The sequence below is a fragment of the Miniopterus natalensis genome, chromosome 4, assembly GCF_054644295.1.
Source record: "Miniopterus natalensis isolate mMinNat1 chromosome 4, mMinNat1.hap1, whole genome shotgun sequence".
In the NCBI taxonomy this organism is placed as follows: domain Eukaryota; kingdom Metazoa; phylum Chordata; class Mammalia; order Chiroptera; family Miniopteridae; genus Miniopterus; species Miniopterus natalensis.
The window spans coordinates 71,400,841-71,418,580 of NC_142084.1; the positions used below are offsets into that span (position 1 = coordinate 71,400,841).

A 17,740-nucleotide genomic window follows, 5' to 3' on the forward strand; every position below is an offset into this window, starting at 1 on the left:
TGTTCCCACCTTAGGGTCTTTGCATGTGCTGTGCCCCCTGCCAATTCTTTCCTCCAGCTATTTTGTATGGTTTGAGCCCTTGCTTCCTTCAGGTCTTGGTGCAGCATCTCGTCCCGACCCCTTCCTGCCCCTAGCATTTTCTGTCCTGTCCTGTTCCATTTTTGTCCCTTAACTTTATTATCTGACAGTTTTTTTGTTTGTTTTTAATATATCTTTATTGATTTCAGAGAGAGGAAGGGAGAGGGAGAGAGAAGAGAGAGAAACATCAATGATGAGATGGTAATTGATCAGCTGCCTCCTGCCTGCCCCTGACTGGGGATCGAGCTCGCAACCCGGGCATGTGCCCTGACTGGGAATCGAACCGCGATCTCCTGGATCCTAGGTTGATGCTCAACTGCTGAGCCACACCCGGCCGGCTACCTGACAGTTTTTGTTGGCGTGCCTAGAATGGTCCATGGGGGCTGCGGCAGCTGCAGGGAAGTGAGTGGGCTGGAGGGAACCATTGAGACTGGGGGCTCTGCAGGGCCTGGCATTTCCCCCTAGGGTATGGGGAACCACAGGAGGTGCTAGAGGTCAGGGCTTGGAATTTGGGATGTGCCGGAGATGGGCTGGGGCCTGTGAGGGCACCTTTAAGAGTCACTTAAAGAATGAAATAGAGATGAGATGAATGCTTGGTGGGTGGGGCTGGGGAAGGTGCTGGGGATGAGGGAGGAGCCAGTGCTCCTCTTAAATCTCCACGCCTCCTACTCGACCCCCTCTCCCCTACCCTCGTCATCTGGGACCCCACCACTTGCTCCCTCAGTCCCAATACTCACCCTGGGGATGGAGGGTGTGGGCTTGCTCTGTCTCCCCAGCCTGGGGACTCCTGGTGGCTGAGCCAGGCCTGAATCCCTCCAACATTGCCCAGCATGGGGCAGGCACAGTGGGGTGGGCATCAGAGGGTAGGCATCAGGTGAGGATAGACACCCTATCCCTGCCCATCCTTTCTTGCCCTGCACACACCAACTGGTTGCCTGGTCCTGCCAGATATCTGCCCTGCATTCCTCCTCCAAAGCCAGCCAGAATATTTGTCTCCCACCCCTGCACTCACTCTTGAGGCTGCTGGGGCAGCCCCTACAGAAACCAGCAGCTCTGGGGCCTTGGCCCCAGGGGAGTTGGGAGGACGCAGGTGCAGGGTGGGGTGGGGCAGGGGGCGGGCATCGTCACCCTCTCAACACACAATGGGGGGCCAAGCTCTGGCTTCTGACCCCAGACACTGATAGCCACAGCATCCAGGATCCTCACAGGCTGCCCTGATACCAGGGTGTCCCTGAGCAGAGGAACCTGGGGAGCTGTGGGTTGGAGAGGGATGTCTGCTTCACACTAGAAGATCCTGGACACAGCAGCAAGATGGGCGGGCGGTCTTCAAGCCCCCTGGACAAGCGGCAGCAGCAGCACCTGAGGGGTGAGCTAGGGTCAGGAGGGGTGGGGATGGGGAGGAGTGTTCAGGGTTGTCAGATACATGGGGTGCCCTATTGTGAATTCCAGATAAGCAATAAATAATTTTTTAGTATATGTCCCAAATTTTGCATGAGGGCATAGTTATGCTAAAAAATAATTCCTTAGTTACCTGAAATTAAAATTTAACTGGTGTCATGTACTTTTATTTGGTAAATCTGGTAACCTGACTTGGCATGGGTTTAGGGTATGGGGCATGGGTCAGGTGGGGGGGTGCCCTGGGCCCAAACATCTTGGGGGATAATCCTTCCCCCAAGGTGGGCAGGGGTCAATAGATCCCTCTGTGTGGACCCCAGAGACTGAGTGACAGTTCTGATTTGAGACAAAGAATAGCCAGTACCTTTCATCCCCCATACACATGGTTGAGTATTTACTGTGTGCTGGGCACGGAATATAATGAACTCATGATCTAGATTAGGAAAAGTCAGGTTATCAGGTTTTTTCTGTAGTAGCTTAAGGCAAAGATTTAGTACTCTCTCCTACGGGGGTACAGTGGCAGATATGCTGATAAAAGTTAGATAACCCAACTTCTTCCATCTCATGGTTCTACCATGAGTGGTTTCTGTGCCTGAAGTCACCTCATGGCACATAAAGGCTGCTGAAGCTCCAGCCATTCTAGGCCCACATTCCAGGCAGCGGGATGGACTGTATGTTTTACATATAGTCAAGTGCGTGCATCTTAAGGGAACAGCTTGAAGAACTTTAACACCTGTGTGATCACCTCTTAGAACAGGATACAGAATACTTCCATCACTTCAGAAAGTTTCTCTGTGCTGGGGTGAGGCTTTTAAAAGATTTTGAATATTTCTCTAGGTAAGGGGCGTGAAAAAACTTTCAGGCGCAATGAAACTGTTCATTATCTTGATCGTGGTTTCCGGGGGTGGACATGTGTGAAAGCTCATTAAATTCTATGCTTTATACAATTAAAGTTTGTTGTGCATCAGTTACAAATTAAGCCAGAGCCCCTTAACTCCCCCTTTCCCTCACGTGGATGGAAACAGACAGCAGAGGGCTAAGGGTAAATGGAACTTGGAGCATGGGGTAGCTTTTGGATTTGAGTAGGTGGCCTGATTCAGCCACCTTGCTGTTCCCTTGTCCCTGCAGGTCAGGTGGATGCCCTGCTGAGGAACTTCCTGCCCCAATACCGCGTGCAGCTGGCAGCCTCTGTCCTGCAGCAGATTTCCCGGGAGCTAGTCCCCCAGGAGCTGGCTGGAAGCCAATTGCTGCACAGCAAAGTGGGTGCCACAAATGAAGGTGGAGGGCTGCTGAGTGAGCGAGTCTGCAGGGGCCGTTGGTTCAGTGTGTGTGTGGGGGGGGGCACTTCTCACACCTTTGTCCTTGCTGGTGCCAAAACCTAGGGTGACTGTAACATTCACTGGCACATCCTGGACTGGACACTGGGGACACAGCAGAGACCGAGACATATTCCACTCTGTTCTCTGGAGCTCACAGTCTGATTGGGGAAAATGACCCCCAAAAGTTAACATCATGGTGCAGGATAACTTCTGATAGGTGCTAAGAAATCAAGAGGAAGGGCACTGTTGGGTACAGTTGGGTACAGTTGATCTGAGATGTAAAGGATGAGAAGGAGCCAGATCTGTAGCCCAGAATGGGAAGGGCATTGTAGGCAGAGGGCACAGCCAGTACAAAAGCCTGAGGTTGGAAAAAGCTTGCCCTGAGTGCCACATTCAAGGACACAGCACTGGCTGCTCTGTGAGCTCCAGAGAACAGAACGGGATATGTCTTGGTCTCTGTTGTGTCCGCAGCGCCCAGCCCAGGCCACTGGATACTCCGTGTACTTCATCTGCCACTTCTTCCAGGAAGCCTTCCTGGATTTCCATGGCCCCTGCCTGAGTTGGGCACCTCTTCTGAGACCCCCATCTCACTGCTTCTCCAGCAAAACCCCAGGTCACACATTAGTCACCTCCAGGGGTCTGCTGTGCTAGGGCAGGGGCCAGGCATAGTCTCCTCTTCCCCTCATCCCCACCTCTCATGCCCGCACAGTGACTGCACATAGTACAGGAATAGTTTGTGGATGGAACAGAGGAGCCTGGAGCTGCTTGGTTCTAGCTCCACATGTCTGCTGAGCTGGCAATGGCACCCAGGTCTTCCCTGTGCCTGGCACAACATACTCAGTTCTCACCAGCCCAAGAAATGGGTCTTTGACCAGCAAAGAAACCAAGGCACAGAAAGGCAAAGTGATCTGCCTAAGGTCATACTGTCAGCAAGAGGCAGAGGCATGATTTGCACTTGGACTCATATTCTTTACTGACACTGGGTCCCCTGCCCCATCAGGGTTGTGAGTTTTCCCACTTCTCTCAGATGCCTCTTCTCCCAACTATGCCTGCCCTGAGATGGGGGCTCCCTGGCACTGTGGACACTGAGCCCCCTCCTAACCAGGGCTCTCCCTGTCCCTCTTGGGGCATCATGGGGCCTGGGTGTCACCCCCACCTGCACCTTACAGCACCTGCTGCTGGTTTCAGCCACCTGGGCCAGGCCACAGCTGACACTGGGTTTCAAGCAGTGTGGAGGGACTTCCCCTTGCTTCAGTTTGAACATTTTATATAATACTTATTTTATGTGTTTTTATTTTATATATAATTCCTTTATATATATATTATTGATTTCAGAGAGAGGAAGGGAGAGGGAGAGAGAGACAGAAACATCAATGATGAGAGAGTAATTGATCAGCTCCCTCCTGCATGGCCCCTGCTAGGGATCAAGCCCACAACCTGGGCAAGTGCCCTCACCAGGAATCAAACCATGATCTCCTGAATCATAGGTCAATGTTCAACTGGCTAGGCTACATAATTTCTATAATAACATTTTAAAAATATTGTTATGAAAATTCTCATAGCTGGGAAAAGGTATGGAGAATCATTAACAAACACACCTGAGTTCCCACCATCCCACCAAAGAATCAAAATATTACAATTGCAGTTAATTGATTCATTAAATATGTAACAAGCACCAACTATGTACCAGACACTGCTCTGGGACCCAGTGATGACACAAAACACACAATTCAGGTAGTACGAAGAGTGACAAAGGAAATGAAACAGGACAAAGAAAATGTCCTCCTGCCTGACGGTGGGGTCTGTGGACCGAGGCCAGGCCTTCACTCATACAGTTAAACTACACCTGCCCCATGACCCAGCAACACCACTTGTATTGGTTAGTGAGTGCTGTGTAACAATATACTACAAATCAGTAGCTTAAAACAACACACACTTATTATCTCACAGTGGCTGTGAATCAGGAATCTAGATGCAGCTTCTCTGAGTCCTTTCTTTCAGCGTCTCTCACAGGCTGCAATCAAGGTGTTGGCCAGGGCTGGGATCTCATCTGAGAATCAAGTGGGGAAGGGTCCACTTCCAGATGAAGCGGAGATGACAAGACTGCCCCGTCTCAGGGCTGTGTGGAAGATAAATCAGTTCATATTTGGAAGGACCCCACACAAGTGCATGCTATGAGAGTGCTTGATAAAGAACAGGAGTGCCACATAGCAGCACCCACGCGCTCTGTACTTAGTGGCACCTGGGACACAGTGGGAGCTGTCCTAGTGATCTGGACACTGGAACACTGGCCAGTGCCCCAGACACCCAAGGGCTCCTCCTCCACAGAAGCTTCCCCGAGTCCGTGAGCACCGAGGACCCCTGATCCAGCTGCGGGGCCACCCGCCCCAGTGGCAGCCAATCTTCTGTGTCCTGCGTGGGGATGGCCACCTGGAGTGGTTCAGCCACAGGGAGGTGAGTGAGTGACCTGTGTCCCTTTGGCCTCCAGATTCTCCATCCCACCCTCCCCAGAGTGGGGTTGGGGGTCTAGCTATCAGCATAGCCCCTCTCCTTTCTTCAGTCATCTAGCCTGAATCAAGCAAGGGGCCCTGTGTGCTTGGCCTGCAGTGGGCGACCATCTCCTGTTGTGCCAGGTGGATGAACTGAGGCCCAGGACAGGGGTAGGGGCTTCCTCATGGTTGTCAGCAGAGCCGAGGTTGAAACCATGTTAGGCCTGCGTGGATCATGCCCATACCCGTGCCCTGCTTCCTGGCTGGGGGATTCCTTCAGGTCACTTGTTGCCCTGGAATGCAGTTTCCACCTCTGTGAAATGGGTGATGATGGTCTACAAAGCAAGGGGCTGTGCTGATCCAATGAGATAATCCTCAACAGCACTTGGCCCGGCACACGGTGGAGGCTGGTTGCTCTGCTATGGAGGAGGGGGAAAGAGCAGTGGAGGCAGGGAGGGGAGGTGGAGGATTTCCCCAGCTAACCCTAAACCTTCCCCTGATCCTATGCTGAGGCATGGAAGCCACAGTTTAGACTTGTCCCAAAGTGATTCTTTGGACACCTTTTGTAGGAATATGAAAATGGGAGCCGTCCTCTGGGCTCCACGGCGCTGACAGGGTACACAGTCCTGACTTCCCAGCGTGAATATCTCCACCTGTTGGACACTCTCTGCCCAGACTCCTCGGGTAAGGCTCCTGGGGACCCCAAAAGCAGGCGCCTCTAGTTCAGTGCTGTTGACACTAGGGCCTGATCATTCTTTGCAGTGAGGGTCGCCCTGTGTACTGCAGGGTGTTGAACAGCATCCCTGGTCTCCACCCACTAGACACCAATAGCAGTCCCAAACCCAAGTGTGACAACCAAATATGTCTCTAGACATTGCCAAGTGTCCCTTGGGGGACAGCATTGTTTCTGGGTAAGCATCCTGACTCTAGAAAGAGAAACACCCACTCTCATCAGAGTGAAAGAGGTTGGTCACTGGACCGGAATCAAAGTAGCAAAGGGTAAAAGCAAGTATGTGGGGGATGGGCACTGGTGTGGGGAAATCGTGCAACTTGGTGCTGGGTGTATTGTTCATTTAGTTGTTTCCTGGAGGGTTCTCCCTTCCTCCCTCCCTTCCATTCTCTCTTCTCCTCCCCCTCCTTTTTTCTCTCTCTCTTTTTCTCTAACTTCCTCCCTCTCTCTCTCCTTCCATTACCCTCTCCTTCTCCTCCCCTCCCCCCTCCTTCTCTCTAACTCCCTCCCTCCATTACCCCTTCTCCTCCCCTCCCTCCCCCTCCTCCTCTCTTTCTCTCTCTCTTCCTCCCCCCATGACACACAGTGCAGGAACAGGGAAAGGAGCAGCTTAACTGGGCTGGACGCATCTAATGAGGACTCGTGTTATCTCCTTGAACCCACCCAGCAGGCAGCCCCATCACTAGCTACCTCATTCCGCAGATGCACACACTGAGGCTGAGGACCGTCGCTCACAATTAGTAAGGCTCGGAGCCAGAATTGTACCCTTGGCTTCACTCAGGAGCTATCTTGCCACCAAATGATGCAAATACAGCAATAAGGACAGTCTACAGAAATGTTGAGGATGTGGAACCCACCACATGCATACCCATCCTTTGGGGTTGATTAAATAAGTTATGGCCCGGCCCTTAGAAAGGAAAGCTGTGCAGCTGCTGGCGGTGTCCCACGTGTATGCAGGAGCCAAAAGGCAACTTATAGACCAGGAAACCCCATCTTGTTACAACAATACACCCCATGCATCTTTGTGCAGATTTTAAAATCTGGAATAATGTCCCCAGACTGTTAACAGCTATTATAATCCCCAGGGGCTGCGGTTGAAGGGCTGGGATGTCCAGGAACTTCTACCTTCTGGATTATTTTATTTTACTGCGGTCTGTATGTACTACTCTGGAAATCAGAACAAAACACTGAGGATTTTAGGAGACCCCAAATAAATTAAACAAACTTAAATTCACTCACTGCGTCCTCCCAACCATTCTAGGCCATTGATAATACTTTTGAGCCCATTTTACAGGATCAGAGAGATGAAAAACTGTGCCCTGTGTATAGAAAATGGCTTGGCTAAGTTCAAACCTCGGCATGGCTGGCTCCAGCACCCCACAGCAAGCAGGGCTCAGATCACATGCCAACCAGGATAGGCTGTTGGTGGCTGCCCAGGCCAGTGTGTTGAGAAGGATGCAGAGGCTGAGAAAGTGCTGGGAAGAGTTGCTCATGTCTGCCCCGGGCACCTTTCCCTTGGGACCGAGCTGGAATAAGGATACTGCAGCTAGAGCCTGGTTTATGCATATTGAGCAACTGCTCATGCCAGGGTCTCCTCTAAGTATTTCATGGTCATTTTCTCCTAGTTGAATGAATGATTGTAGAGCAAATGAATGAAGATATGACCTTTGTGTGCTTTCAGGAGACCACACACAGGAAGAGCCTGACCCCCTCCTGGAAATGCCGGTGAACTTTCCCCTGTTCCTGCAGCACCCCTTCCGAAGGCATCTCTGTTTCTCTGCAGCCACAGGGGAGGCGCAGCGTGCGTGGAGGCTTGCCCTGCAGGGTGGCATCCGGCTTCGTGGCACAGGTGGGTTCTGGGGAAGGTCAAGCAGTGGGGGCTCCTGGCTTGGGGTCAGAGGGCTCTGCTCCTGCTGACTGTGGGATCCACTCCAAGTCTCAGTTTCTTTACCTATAAAATAGGTTGTGGCGGGAGACAGATGGGATAGGGCTGTGATGGGGGACAGCCTTGTGGGAGCTTCCCCTGGGGGATCAGGAAGGGCTTCTAAGAGGAGGAGATGTCAAAGTTGGGGTCCAAAAAAGATGAGGGGCCAACCATGTGGTAAAGGGAACAGGACCAACATATACAACTGGGCAGTGGGGAATGCGGTGCAGCCTGGCCCGTGACTGCCGGCAGGGGATGCCTTTTCCTACACCGTATAAAGGCTCCTTACGGACTGATGGTCTTGGAGGAGCGTTTTCCCCGCGGAGGGCGCTTCTTGTGCGAAGGTCTGGAGGTGGGTGAGACCTGGGTGTTTGGGACCCGGTGAGGAGGCAGAGGGCTTCCTTCCTCTCGGGGAGATGGGGAGCCCGGCAGACATGAGAGCAGAGGAGGGGTGAGCGGGCCCTGAGGAGCCGCCTCTCCCCCGACCCCCCCAGTCCTGCAGCGGAGTCAGGCTCCTGCCGCGCGTGCCTTCCTGGAGGCCATACGGCTCTACCGGCAGCACCAAGGCCACTTTGGCCATGACGACATGACGCTGGGCTCGGACGCGGAGGTCAGTGCTGTTCAAGGCCGCACCGGGACCCTCAGGAACCCTCCCGGCCTTCCGCGGAGCCCACGGCCCCCTCTCCTGCAGGTGCTGACCGCAGTGCTGATGTGGGAGCTGCTGCCGGGGCTGCGAGCCCAGACTCAGCCTGGCTTGCGGGGGGCCGGCCGAGCCAGAGCCTGGGCCTGGACCGAGGTACCTGGCGGGATGTAGGAGGTGCCGCAGGAACACACGGTGGCGGGGGTGGGGGGCCCGGAGGGGCCGGGAGCCAGACCCGGGCACCCGGCCTCGCCCTTCCCGCGACCGTCGCCTAAACTCTCCCTATCTCCGCGTCCTCGCTGCTCCCACCCCTCCGTCCCTTGCTGCTGGCCCCTGGGCTGGCCCGGGCAGCTCCTGGATGCGGTTCACGCCACCGTCCTGGCCGGGGCCTCTGCGGGGCTCCGCGCCTTCCAGCCCGAAAAGGACGAGCTGCTTGCGGCCCTGGAGAGGACCCTCCGGCCGGACGTGGACCAGATGCTGAGGCTGCGGGGGCGCGTGGCAGGGAAGCTGCGGGGTGAGGCCCGGGGGCCGGGGCCTGGCGAGGCGGGGTCTAGACGAGGCGGGCCCGACGGAGGCCCGCGGGGAGCCTGAGCGGCAAGGGGGAGCTGGGTGGGTGTAAGGGGCGGGACCTAGCGTCTGGGCCCAGACGACCAGACCCAGGCAGCACTGGAGAAACCGAGGGCGCCGCGTGACGGGAGGGGACAAGGTGGGGGAGTGGGCGTGGCTTGGGGCGGGGTCAGGAAGGAGGGCGGGACCGTGGGAAAGGAGTCCAGCCAGGGATGGAGCGGGTGAAACTCGGTCTGGAAAGGACACGAGGCCCAGGTAGCGGCACGTTTCACGCGGGTTGTTCAGTCAGGTGGCGGAGGTGCTCCCCTCTCCGCTCAGTTACAGAGAAGCGGCTGGAACCCGGACTCTGCCTTCCCGCTTGCGCTCCTGAGCCCTGAGTCCGTGCCCACCCCCCCTCCCTCCCCGCACTGGAAGCCTCCGTTTCTCAGTAAAATGGGTGGAGACGGCGCTGCGAGTCAGCGTCCCGCCCACCTCACCCTGGTGAGCCCAGGGTCTCCCCACGACCCCATTGGCCCAGCACCTTGAGGGGACCCAGGCCAGTGTTTTGCACTCTCAGCCGAGGTCCAGGGCCCCCTGGAGTCGTGCCTGCGCGGGAAGGTCGACGAGCAGCTGCCTCGCGTCACGCAGACTCTGCTGAACACGGTGCAAGCAGCGCTCGCGGCGGTGCAGACCCTCCTAGCCCAGGGCATGGACCGCCTGTCTCGCCACCTGCGTGGGAGTCCCTCCGGCGCCCGGCTGCGGAAAGAGGTGAGGTCTTGCTGGTGAGGGGTTCACTGGGCCATTAACTCATACAAGAGTTGCATGCACCTTGCATCTTTGTTGTTTGACAACCTTCTCTTTTGAAAAACCTCGAAACAACTTTTTTTCCAGGCTGCTTTTTACTTATTATGGACCACCATGGTATGGTCATTGGGGCACAGTTTAAATGTGGGGAAAAGGAGTAAGAGGACAAGAGTAGCACTTAATAATATCAGTGTGGAGTCACCTTCCCCTCAAACTTCCTCCTGTTATTCCTCTGTTTAGCCAGAGGTCACCCATCCCCAGACAATTCTGCTCCATGCAGGTCAGCTCAGTTCTGATATTAAATGAGTGCCTGCTGTGCATCAGGAAACCTTCAACTTGTTAAGCATCCATTTCATAATCACCTCCTCCAGGAACTTTCCCTGGCCCCTCTGCATCTGCTGCCGCCTGAGCTTCCCTCCTTATGAAGGCATTTACACACCACTGTGGTTGATGGCCTACAGTCTATCTCCCCAAACTTTTCTGTGAGCTCCTTGAGGGCACAGATGGTGTTGGATTACTCCACTTATGCAGATGGCCCAGCACAGAGAGGCCATCGGGTGGTGGGCATAGGTGCCAAAAGGGCTGAGTGTGCCCATTTCCCCTCAGTCAGGCCAGCACCACATATTATCTTTTTTCCACATTTTATTGCCATTTTATGTCCATCACACCATACCTCACTGTTACTTTTATCATGCATTTTTGTGGTGATAACCAAGGTAAGATGTGTTCCCATTTGTGTTTTTCCTTTGATGAATTGGCTGTGAAGTCCTTGGCCCTGCTTTTCCATCAGCTGATGGTGTTTTTCTCACCTGACTGTCATTGGAGCACAGGTTTACTCATTTGGTGAGATGCCATGGGATCCAGAGCTGATGCAGACCTGTTACCGTGAGGCTGAGCGGAGCCGGGGTCGCTTGGGGCGGTTGATGGTACCCTTTGGCTTCCTTGGAGCACGAAGTCTGGTGTTTGGGGCCCAAGATCTCGCACAGCAGGTGAGGGTGAGTGGGAGGCTGGGAGGAGGGAGGCAAGGGCAACAGTCTTCACTGAGCAGGTGCCACATGTGTGCTAGGGAGGTCATGGTGACCATGTAAGACATGGCCTTCCCTCGCTGGGCTCCCAGTGTCATGTAGACATGAACCCATGACCAGGCAATGATCACACGTGATGGACAGGGCTGGGGTGGGGATGCACAAGGTGCCATGGGAGCCCTGAGGAAGTGCTTGATCCATCTCAAGGGTTGGGAGGACTTCCAGGAGAAGACTTCCAAGCTGGGGCAGCAGTCAGAGAAATGGGGGTTGAGCCATGTCCTGGGTAGAGGGAACAGTGTGTATAAGTGCTGGGAAGTGAGAAAGCTTGTCTGCCTTTGGGAAAATAAAGCAATTTAGAGACATTGTGTTGTAGGTTTCGAGGGAGGGCAGAAAGGTGGGAGATGTGCCAGTGAGGTGTGTCAGGGCCCTCAGTATGAGGTTAAGAGGCTGGGCTCTGTCCCAAGGGCAATGGGGAGCCACAGCAGGTTTGTGAGCAGGGGAGGGGTGTGACCAAATTTAAAGTTAAGAAGGCACGTCTGCCTTGGGGAGCATGGGCTATGGGAGGCAGGAGTGGAGGAGGCCCCAACTAGTTGGGTACTGTTGGTGGAGAGAAGCTGGGTATATTTTGAAGGCCAAGGGGATGGGACCTGCTAATAGACATGGTAAGTGAAGGAAGCAGGGATTAAGAAGACCCAGTGCTGCCTGGCACAATTGTTCAATTTGCATACTGCTCAAGAGTGCTCAGCTGATGAGGCTGAACTCTGGCCGGCTCTCTGCTCCCCAGGCTGGGCACCCTGGCACCATCCTCCAGAGGGGAGGCTGCTTTCTACCAGTTTGCACATAGGTACCCACTGACTGGATGATCCCTAGGTCCTGAGAGGAGGTACTATGTCTTGAGACAGGAGGAGGTTGAGAGAAGTGGCTGGTAGGGCAGATTGGATGCTGAGGTGTCAGTCGGGTGGGAATGAAGCTGATAAGGCCGGTGAGTGGATTACCCGGCAGTCATTCCCAGTTCCTCCTCCTCCAGCTCATGGCCGATGGCGTGGCCACCTTCCTGCAGCTGGCAGACCAGTGTCTGACCACTGCCCTGGACTGCAACCAGGCTGCTCAGCAGCTGGAGAAAGTCAGGGGGCGCGTGCTGAAGGTGAGGCCTGTGGGGAGGGCATGAACATGGGCCTGGGTGCCCAGAGGGCTACTGGACTGGCCACTGTGTTGTCATGCAGAAGTTCCAGTCGGACAGTGGCTCGGCGCAGAGGAAGTTCGTCCGTGGGTGGCAGCTCTGCGTCTTTTTGCCTTTTGTGCTGAGCCAGCTAGAGCCAAGCTGCAAAGCGGTGAGCAAACGGGGGACACGCAGGCAGGTCCTGTGGGGCGACCAAGCATCTGTATCTCTCGATAAAGTGGACAGAGTGCTCGCTCACTCACCGAGCCACTGTGACGGTTAGAGACTTTTGTTCCCTGAGCTCTGGGGCTCCACTATGCCCTCTGCTTCTCCTATGACAGTGCTTGATACCTGTCACTTGAGAGCTGGGGCGAGGGCACATGCATCACATACTAGCGGGTGACACAAGTTTCAGAGAAGGAAGGAGGCAGAGAGGGAGTGCGTGTGTGTTGGGGGGGGTGTGTGTGTGTGCTATGATCATAGAGGCTCTCCCTGAGAAGATGACACTTGAGAGGCAGTGAGCTGAAAGCATGAGCCATGTCCCAAGGAAGGACATTCCAGGCAGAGGGCACAGCATATGCAAAAACCCTGAGGCAGGCCTGTGCCTGGTGTGTTGGGGGAACAGTGAGACCAGTGTAGCAGGAGGTGGGTGAGTGAGGTGGTGGGAAAGGGCTGAGGGGAGAGGTCACAGGGGCCTGGCCACACAGGGCTCAGGGGCACCAGGCAGGGGTTGGTCTCAGGTGCTAACAGGCTCCTGAGAGGAAGTGGCTGGGGGGGGGGGGGTCCTAGGGGAGACACCTGTGCTATTCCTGTTGAAGTGGGATGTGCTTTGCTTTATCAATTTGCACAGCAACCTGAGGGAATACAGGTAAAGGAGGCCATTTTAAAGGCCACCCAGGTACCTAGGGTCAGAGCTAGAGCTGGCACCTACGAAGCAGCCCACCCCTCCAGCCCAGCCCCTCACCCAGCTCCATTCCAGGAGCTGCCTGAGTTTGAAGGGGATGTTCTTGCTGTGGGCAGCCCTGCCCTGACCATCGAGGGCATCTATGAGGATGTCATCCGGGGGATCCTGCTGCAGAGGATAGATGGAGGTGAGCCTCACCCCCTATGGTTCACGGGAGCCTGGTAACCCCTGGCTGTGTATACTGAGCCCTACCAGGGTACCCATTGCCTCACTTCCTGTGAACACTAGCCTTTTGACTCAGGGTCCAGACTGGGACAGAGGTGGACTAGCCTAGAGGGGCAGTGATAGAAGATCCCTGAGTGAGGGCATGGGAATGAGGCTCTCAGGGGTGTGTAGGACTTCTCAGGATGAGTGGAAGCAGGCAGAATTTAAAACTTCAGATAGACATTCACATTTAGTCATTCAACAATCACCACCTGTGTTTTTGTGGGCTGGCACTGAGGCCCCAAAAGTTCTTGGACTTGGGGTAGGCGTCTCAGGATCTCTTGCCTTGGGAAAAGGCTCCAGAACCATCTATTCTCCCTCCTGCCTTGTCTGTTCACTCATGACCCAATGTTGTGACCTCTGAGACATGTGCATTAACTTGGAGCTGAGCAGTATATCTTGGTGATTCAGGGAATGTCACCGCATCCACATGGCCTGCACAGAGAGAGGGAAAGACAACAGAAGGAGAGGAGGCTGGCGGCTGCCAAGCAGACATGCAGGGGCTTGAATGACAGGCAGAGAGTTTAGACTTTTTTGGGTAGGCAATAGGGAGTCATGGAGGGTGTGTGAGCAGAGGATGACAGTGGCAAGACTGAAAATGAGGGAGGAGGCTGAGGGCATGGTCCTGGGAACAAATGATGGGCCCGAGCAGGGACAGCTACCAGGAGGACTAAGCCCAGTGATGAGGATGAGGCAGGAGCAGAGGTGCCAGAATTGGTGGCCTGGGTGTCGTGGAGTACAAGGGAGGGGCCACAACCTGAGGATGGAGTGTAGGAAGAGGGGAGGCATCTCTGAGAGCCTGTATTTGAAGGACACAAAGAGGAAGAAGGGACACAGACAGAGCAATTTGAGAGGTGACAACAGAGTTCTGAGACCCAGGGGGTAAGGGTGAGGACATGGGCTCCATCTGAAGGTAGCTGAACAAAAAGAAACAAGTCCCTTGAATAGGGGACCCTTTTTTTTATCCAAGGATATTTTTTCCATTGCTTTTCAGAAAGAGTGGAAGGGAGAGATGATAGGTGATAGATAGATAGATAGATAGATAGATAGATAGATAGATAGATGATAGAAACATTAATGTGAGAGACACACATCAATTGTTTGCCTCCCGCACTTGGTCCCGGTTGAGCCCTTGGCTAGAATCGAACCCAGGACCTTTCAGTCCACAGGCTGATGCTCTAACCACTGAGCCAAACTGGCTACGGCGAATAGAGGACACTTTAAATAAAAAAAGGCTATTCTCTGACTGGGAAAAAAAAAATCCAGAGACAGTAATACCTTCATTTCCAGAGATTTTCCATGCCCTTAGGGGATTCTATCCTCAGTGGATTTGTGACATCTGCTTGAAGTGCAGTGTTGTGAGGTGGAGCTGGTAGCATCTGGCTCAGTGAAGATGTTGAGGATCGGCTAGCAATGTCTGCCATGGGCACAGGCCTGGAGAGAGGCTCAAATAAGCCATTTGTTTAGGGTCCCTGGTTGAGCTGGTTCCTCTATCCTTTGCCCTCTGGTGGCTTCTTTGGGAGAATGCATAGAAGCCCTTTGATGGCGGGGCTTCTCCAGGTGGTTCCAGGAGGTTATCTGTTGTTTTAGAATTGAAGAAGGCCCTCAGTGCCAGCGGTGTGTCCTGTACTCTGGATGGTTTCTCAGAGGCCCCATGGGACCAGGTGGGAGCAGGTGAGGACCTCACAGGTTCTTGGGCCATACAAGTGAATTGATGGGGGGTAGGGGGGCTCCTTTACAGGGTATATGGGAAGGTTGAAAGAGTGGGTTCTGGAACAGCATCCACCTGTCTTCTGATGTGGCTGGTCTGGCCAAAGTCATGGTGAACAAGAGCAGTGGGGAGACATGGAGTGTGTTGGTGCCACAGAGGGACCCTGTAAGCATAGGCTCTGACATGCACGTGAATTTGTGTCCCATCTCATCTGCCAAAACTCAGCAGGGCCTCTCCCAGCAGCTACTAGTTCCCAACACTGAAAGGAGAGATTGTGGTGATGGGAGCCTTGGGTTCACCATGAGCAGAGGCTCTGTGAGATGAGAGCAGGGATTCTAGAGTGGCTCACAGCTCCCTTGGGAACTGCTGTTATGAGAGCCTTGGAAACCCACCCAGCTAAACTGCTTCCACGTTCTTCACCTACAGAAACGCTGAGATAATAGATCTGTGTTGTTTTCAGCTGCTAATTGGGGGGGGGGGGGGGGGTATTTGTTATGCAGCTATAGCTAACTAATACTGATCTAGGGTAATATCCCATAGCCAGTCGCTGCAGATAAACTGATAAATATTCACACTTACTGGGATGAGGGAAGATTAAACAGTCTTATAAAGACTTCTGGGTGTCAGAATGTTTTGTGATTTGCAATTGGTAATGAGAGATTGTAGGTGAACTCCTTAATCTATTTAACCACAATCTAAATGATGGTGGATTTTGCTTCTAGTTTTTCCCTCTAACTGGTAACACCACAGGGGATAACCTCAAATGTACTTTTCAGGCAAGTGCAGGTCTTCGTGTGTAAATCCCCCAATGTGAAATCTCACGGTGTAGAGCATGTGTGCTTGTCATTTCAACAGTGGTCTCCAGAGCTCTCTCCATCAGTATGTTCCCACCTGGTTGTTGCTTCTCACAACAACCAGGTGGCCCATTTCCCCACAGGCTGCCCAGGCTGTCAGCTAACTTGGAATTTCTCATACCTTCTGGGTGGAAAATGGTGTCTTGGCTTCGTTTGAATGAACACATGTTCTTGGAGATGAAAATAAGCATCTTTTCATGTGTTTAGGAGTGGTTTTTAGCTCTTCTGTTCCTCTCCTTGGCTCACTTATGTTCTAGATGCTTATAAATTAAGGTGTGTTTTTTTAAAAAATATATCTTTATTGATTTCAGAGAGAGGAAGGAAGAGGGAGAGAGAGGGATAGAAACATCAGTGATGAGGGAGTCATTGATCGGCTGCCTCCTGCACGCCCCTAACTGGGGATCGAGCCCACAACCCGGGCATGTGCCCTGACTGGGAATAGAACCCAGATCGCCTGGATCCTGGGTCAACACTCAACTGCTGAGCCATGCCCAGCTGGGCAAATTAAGTTTTTATTGCTAATATCCCACTTACTGAGCATTTATTATGTGCTGGGCATTTGATGTGTCCAGTTTTTTGGCATCCTTATGACTTTCCATCTTACAGATGAGGAAACTGAGGCTCAGAGAGGGACTTGCTCCAAGCAGCCAGGCTCCTGCACTGTGGTCCAGCCGCCCTGCCCACTGCCGTCTCCAGGGACATTCCAGAGCTGAATCTGCCTACAGCCATCTTCATTACCAATGGATAAATGTCTACTAGTGGAATTCCTGAGTCATAGGAACCATTTTTAAAAATATATGTTTTTATTGACTTCAGAGAGAGGGAGAGAGAGATAGAAATATCAATTATGAGAGAGAATCATCCATTAGCTGCCTCTTGCACGCCCCCTACTGGGAATTGAGCCACAACCAGGGCAAGTGCCCTGACCGGGAATTGAACCATGATCTCCTGGCTCATGGATCTATGAGCAACACCAGCAGGGCCATATGAACCATTTCAAGGCTTTCATAACCATCTCACCTCCACCTCACTCCTTTTCTGAAAGGCTGTGCCTTTTTACCAGCAGGATTTGTGCACATTCTCCATATCATTTCCAAACATTAGGAATTTTCATAAAAGAAAAAAATGTCAATTTGATAGGCACACATATTTCATTTTTTAATTTTTAATTCTTTAATTCATTTTTTAATTCTTTGATAACTAAAATGAATCTAAAAATATGTTTATTGGCCATTTATATGTTCGTGGTTTTTTTATTGAACTGTTCGTGGCTCTCTCTACTTGTTTTCCCCGGGAGATTTTATCCTTGTTGATCTCTGATAACTCTGTGTATATTAAGGATATTAACACTTTGTCTCCAGGTTACAGATATTTTTTCCTCAGCTTGCTGTGGGCCTTGTGAGTTTGTTTACTTGTTCCAAATTTTAACTTGGTATCAAGTTTCTCAGTGAGAGAACTTTTACAGACTTCTCTGCTTGCCAGAAAAGTCATCTGTTCACTGGAGGTTGGCAGCTTTCCCACATCACAAGCCTTCCAGCTGCTTCCGGAGCAGGTTCCGGAGGGATTTCCCTAATATTCTTCTCGGTTCAGCTTTCAGAGGGGGACCTGCACACTCCACAGAGATGGTTTCCTCTCATTCTATCCTGGAGTTTTAAGCCTCCCCCAAGAGAATATGGTTTTCCTCACGTTTCCTGACTTTCCCCCTCCACCACCATCTTCTGAGATACATTTGTGCTTCACAGCTTTGTCCAACTGGCTTCTTTTTACCCAGGATGTTGAAGTTATTCTGGGAAAATTGCAGCAACAAGAATTTGAGAAAACCACTGTTTGCCCTGGAGTCTAAATCCTTCCAGTCTTTTCTCAGTGTATCAGGACAAGGGTGCACTTGTCACTCTATT

General features: G+C 52.8%; 1 protein-coding gene across 2 annotated transcripts; it reads left to right on the forward strand.

The window, feature by feature from the left end:
* Positions 1 to 1,389: 1,389 nt before the first annotated feature.
* Positions 1,390 to 16,673, forward strand: NIBAN3 (niban apoptosis regulator 3). 2 transcript variants are annotated; one of them, XM_016209341.2, is made up of 15 exons: positions 1,390 to 1,444; positions 2,602 to 2,732; positions 5,121 to 5,246; positions 5,851 to 5,965; positions 7,693 to 7,860; positions 8,430 to 8,545; positions 8,627 to 8,731; positions 8,927 to 9,089; positions 9,699 to 9,889; positions 10,756 to 10,914; positions 11,978 to 12,094; positions 12,174 to 12,281; positions 13,089 to 13,200; positions 14,868 to 14,951; positions 16,449 to 16,673. In XM_016209341.2, exons 1-15 carry the CDS (start codon positions 1,390 to 1,392, stop codon positions 16,553 to 16,555), a joined length of 1,857 nt encoding a protein of 618 aa, XP_016064827.2. In that variant the 3' UTR covers positions 16,556 to 16,673. The 2 variants fall into 2 exon arrangements, with proteins under 2 accessions (XP_016064827.2, XP_087672171.1); XM_087816045.1 differs by lacking the exon at positions 12,174 to 12,281.
* Positions 16,674 to 17,740: the final 1,067 nt, after the last annotated feature.

What these genes read in the sequence shown, in the direction of transcription:
- NIBAN3 (XM_016209341.2), top strand. Translation starts at nt 1,390, where the DNA reads ATGGGCGGGCGGTCTTCAAGCCCCCTGGACAAGCGGCAGCAGCAGCAC. An exon ending in GCCAATTGCTGCACAGCAAA is followed by an intron (nt 2,733 to 5,120) that starts GTGGGTGCCACA and finishes CCTCCTCCACAG; the next exon opens with AAGCTTCCCCGAGTCCGTGA. An exon ending in CGTGGCAGGGAAGCTGCGGG is followed by an intron (nt 9,090 to 9,698) that starts GTGAGGCCCGGG and finishes TTGCACTCTCAG; the next exon opens with CCGAGGTCCAGGGCCCCCTG.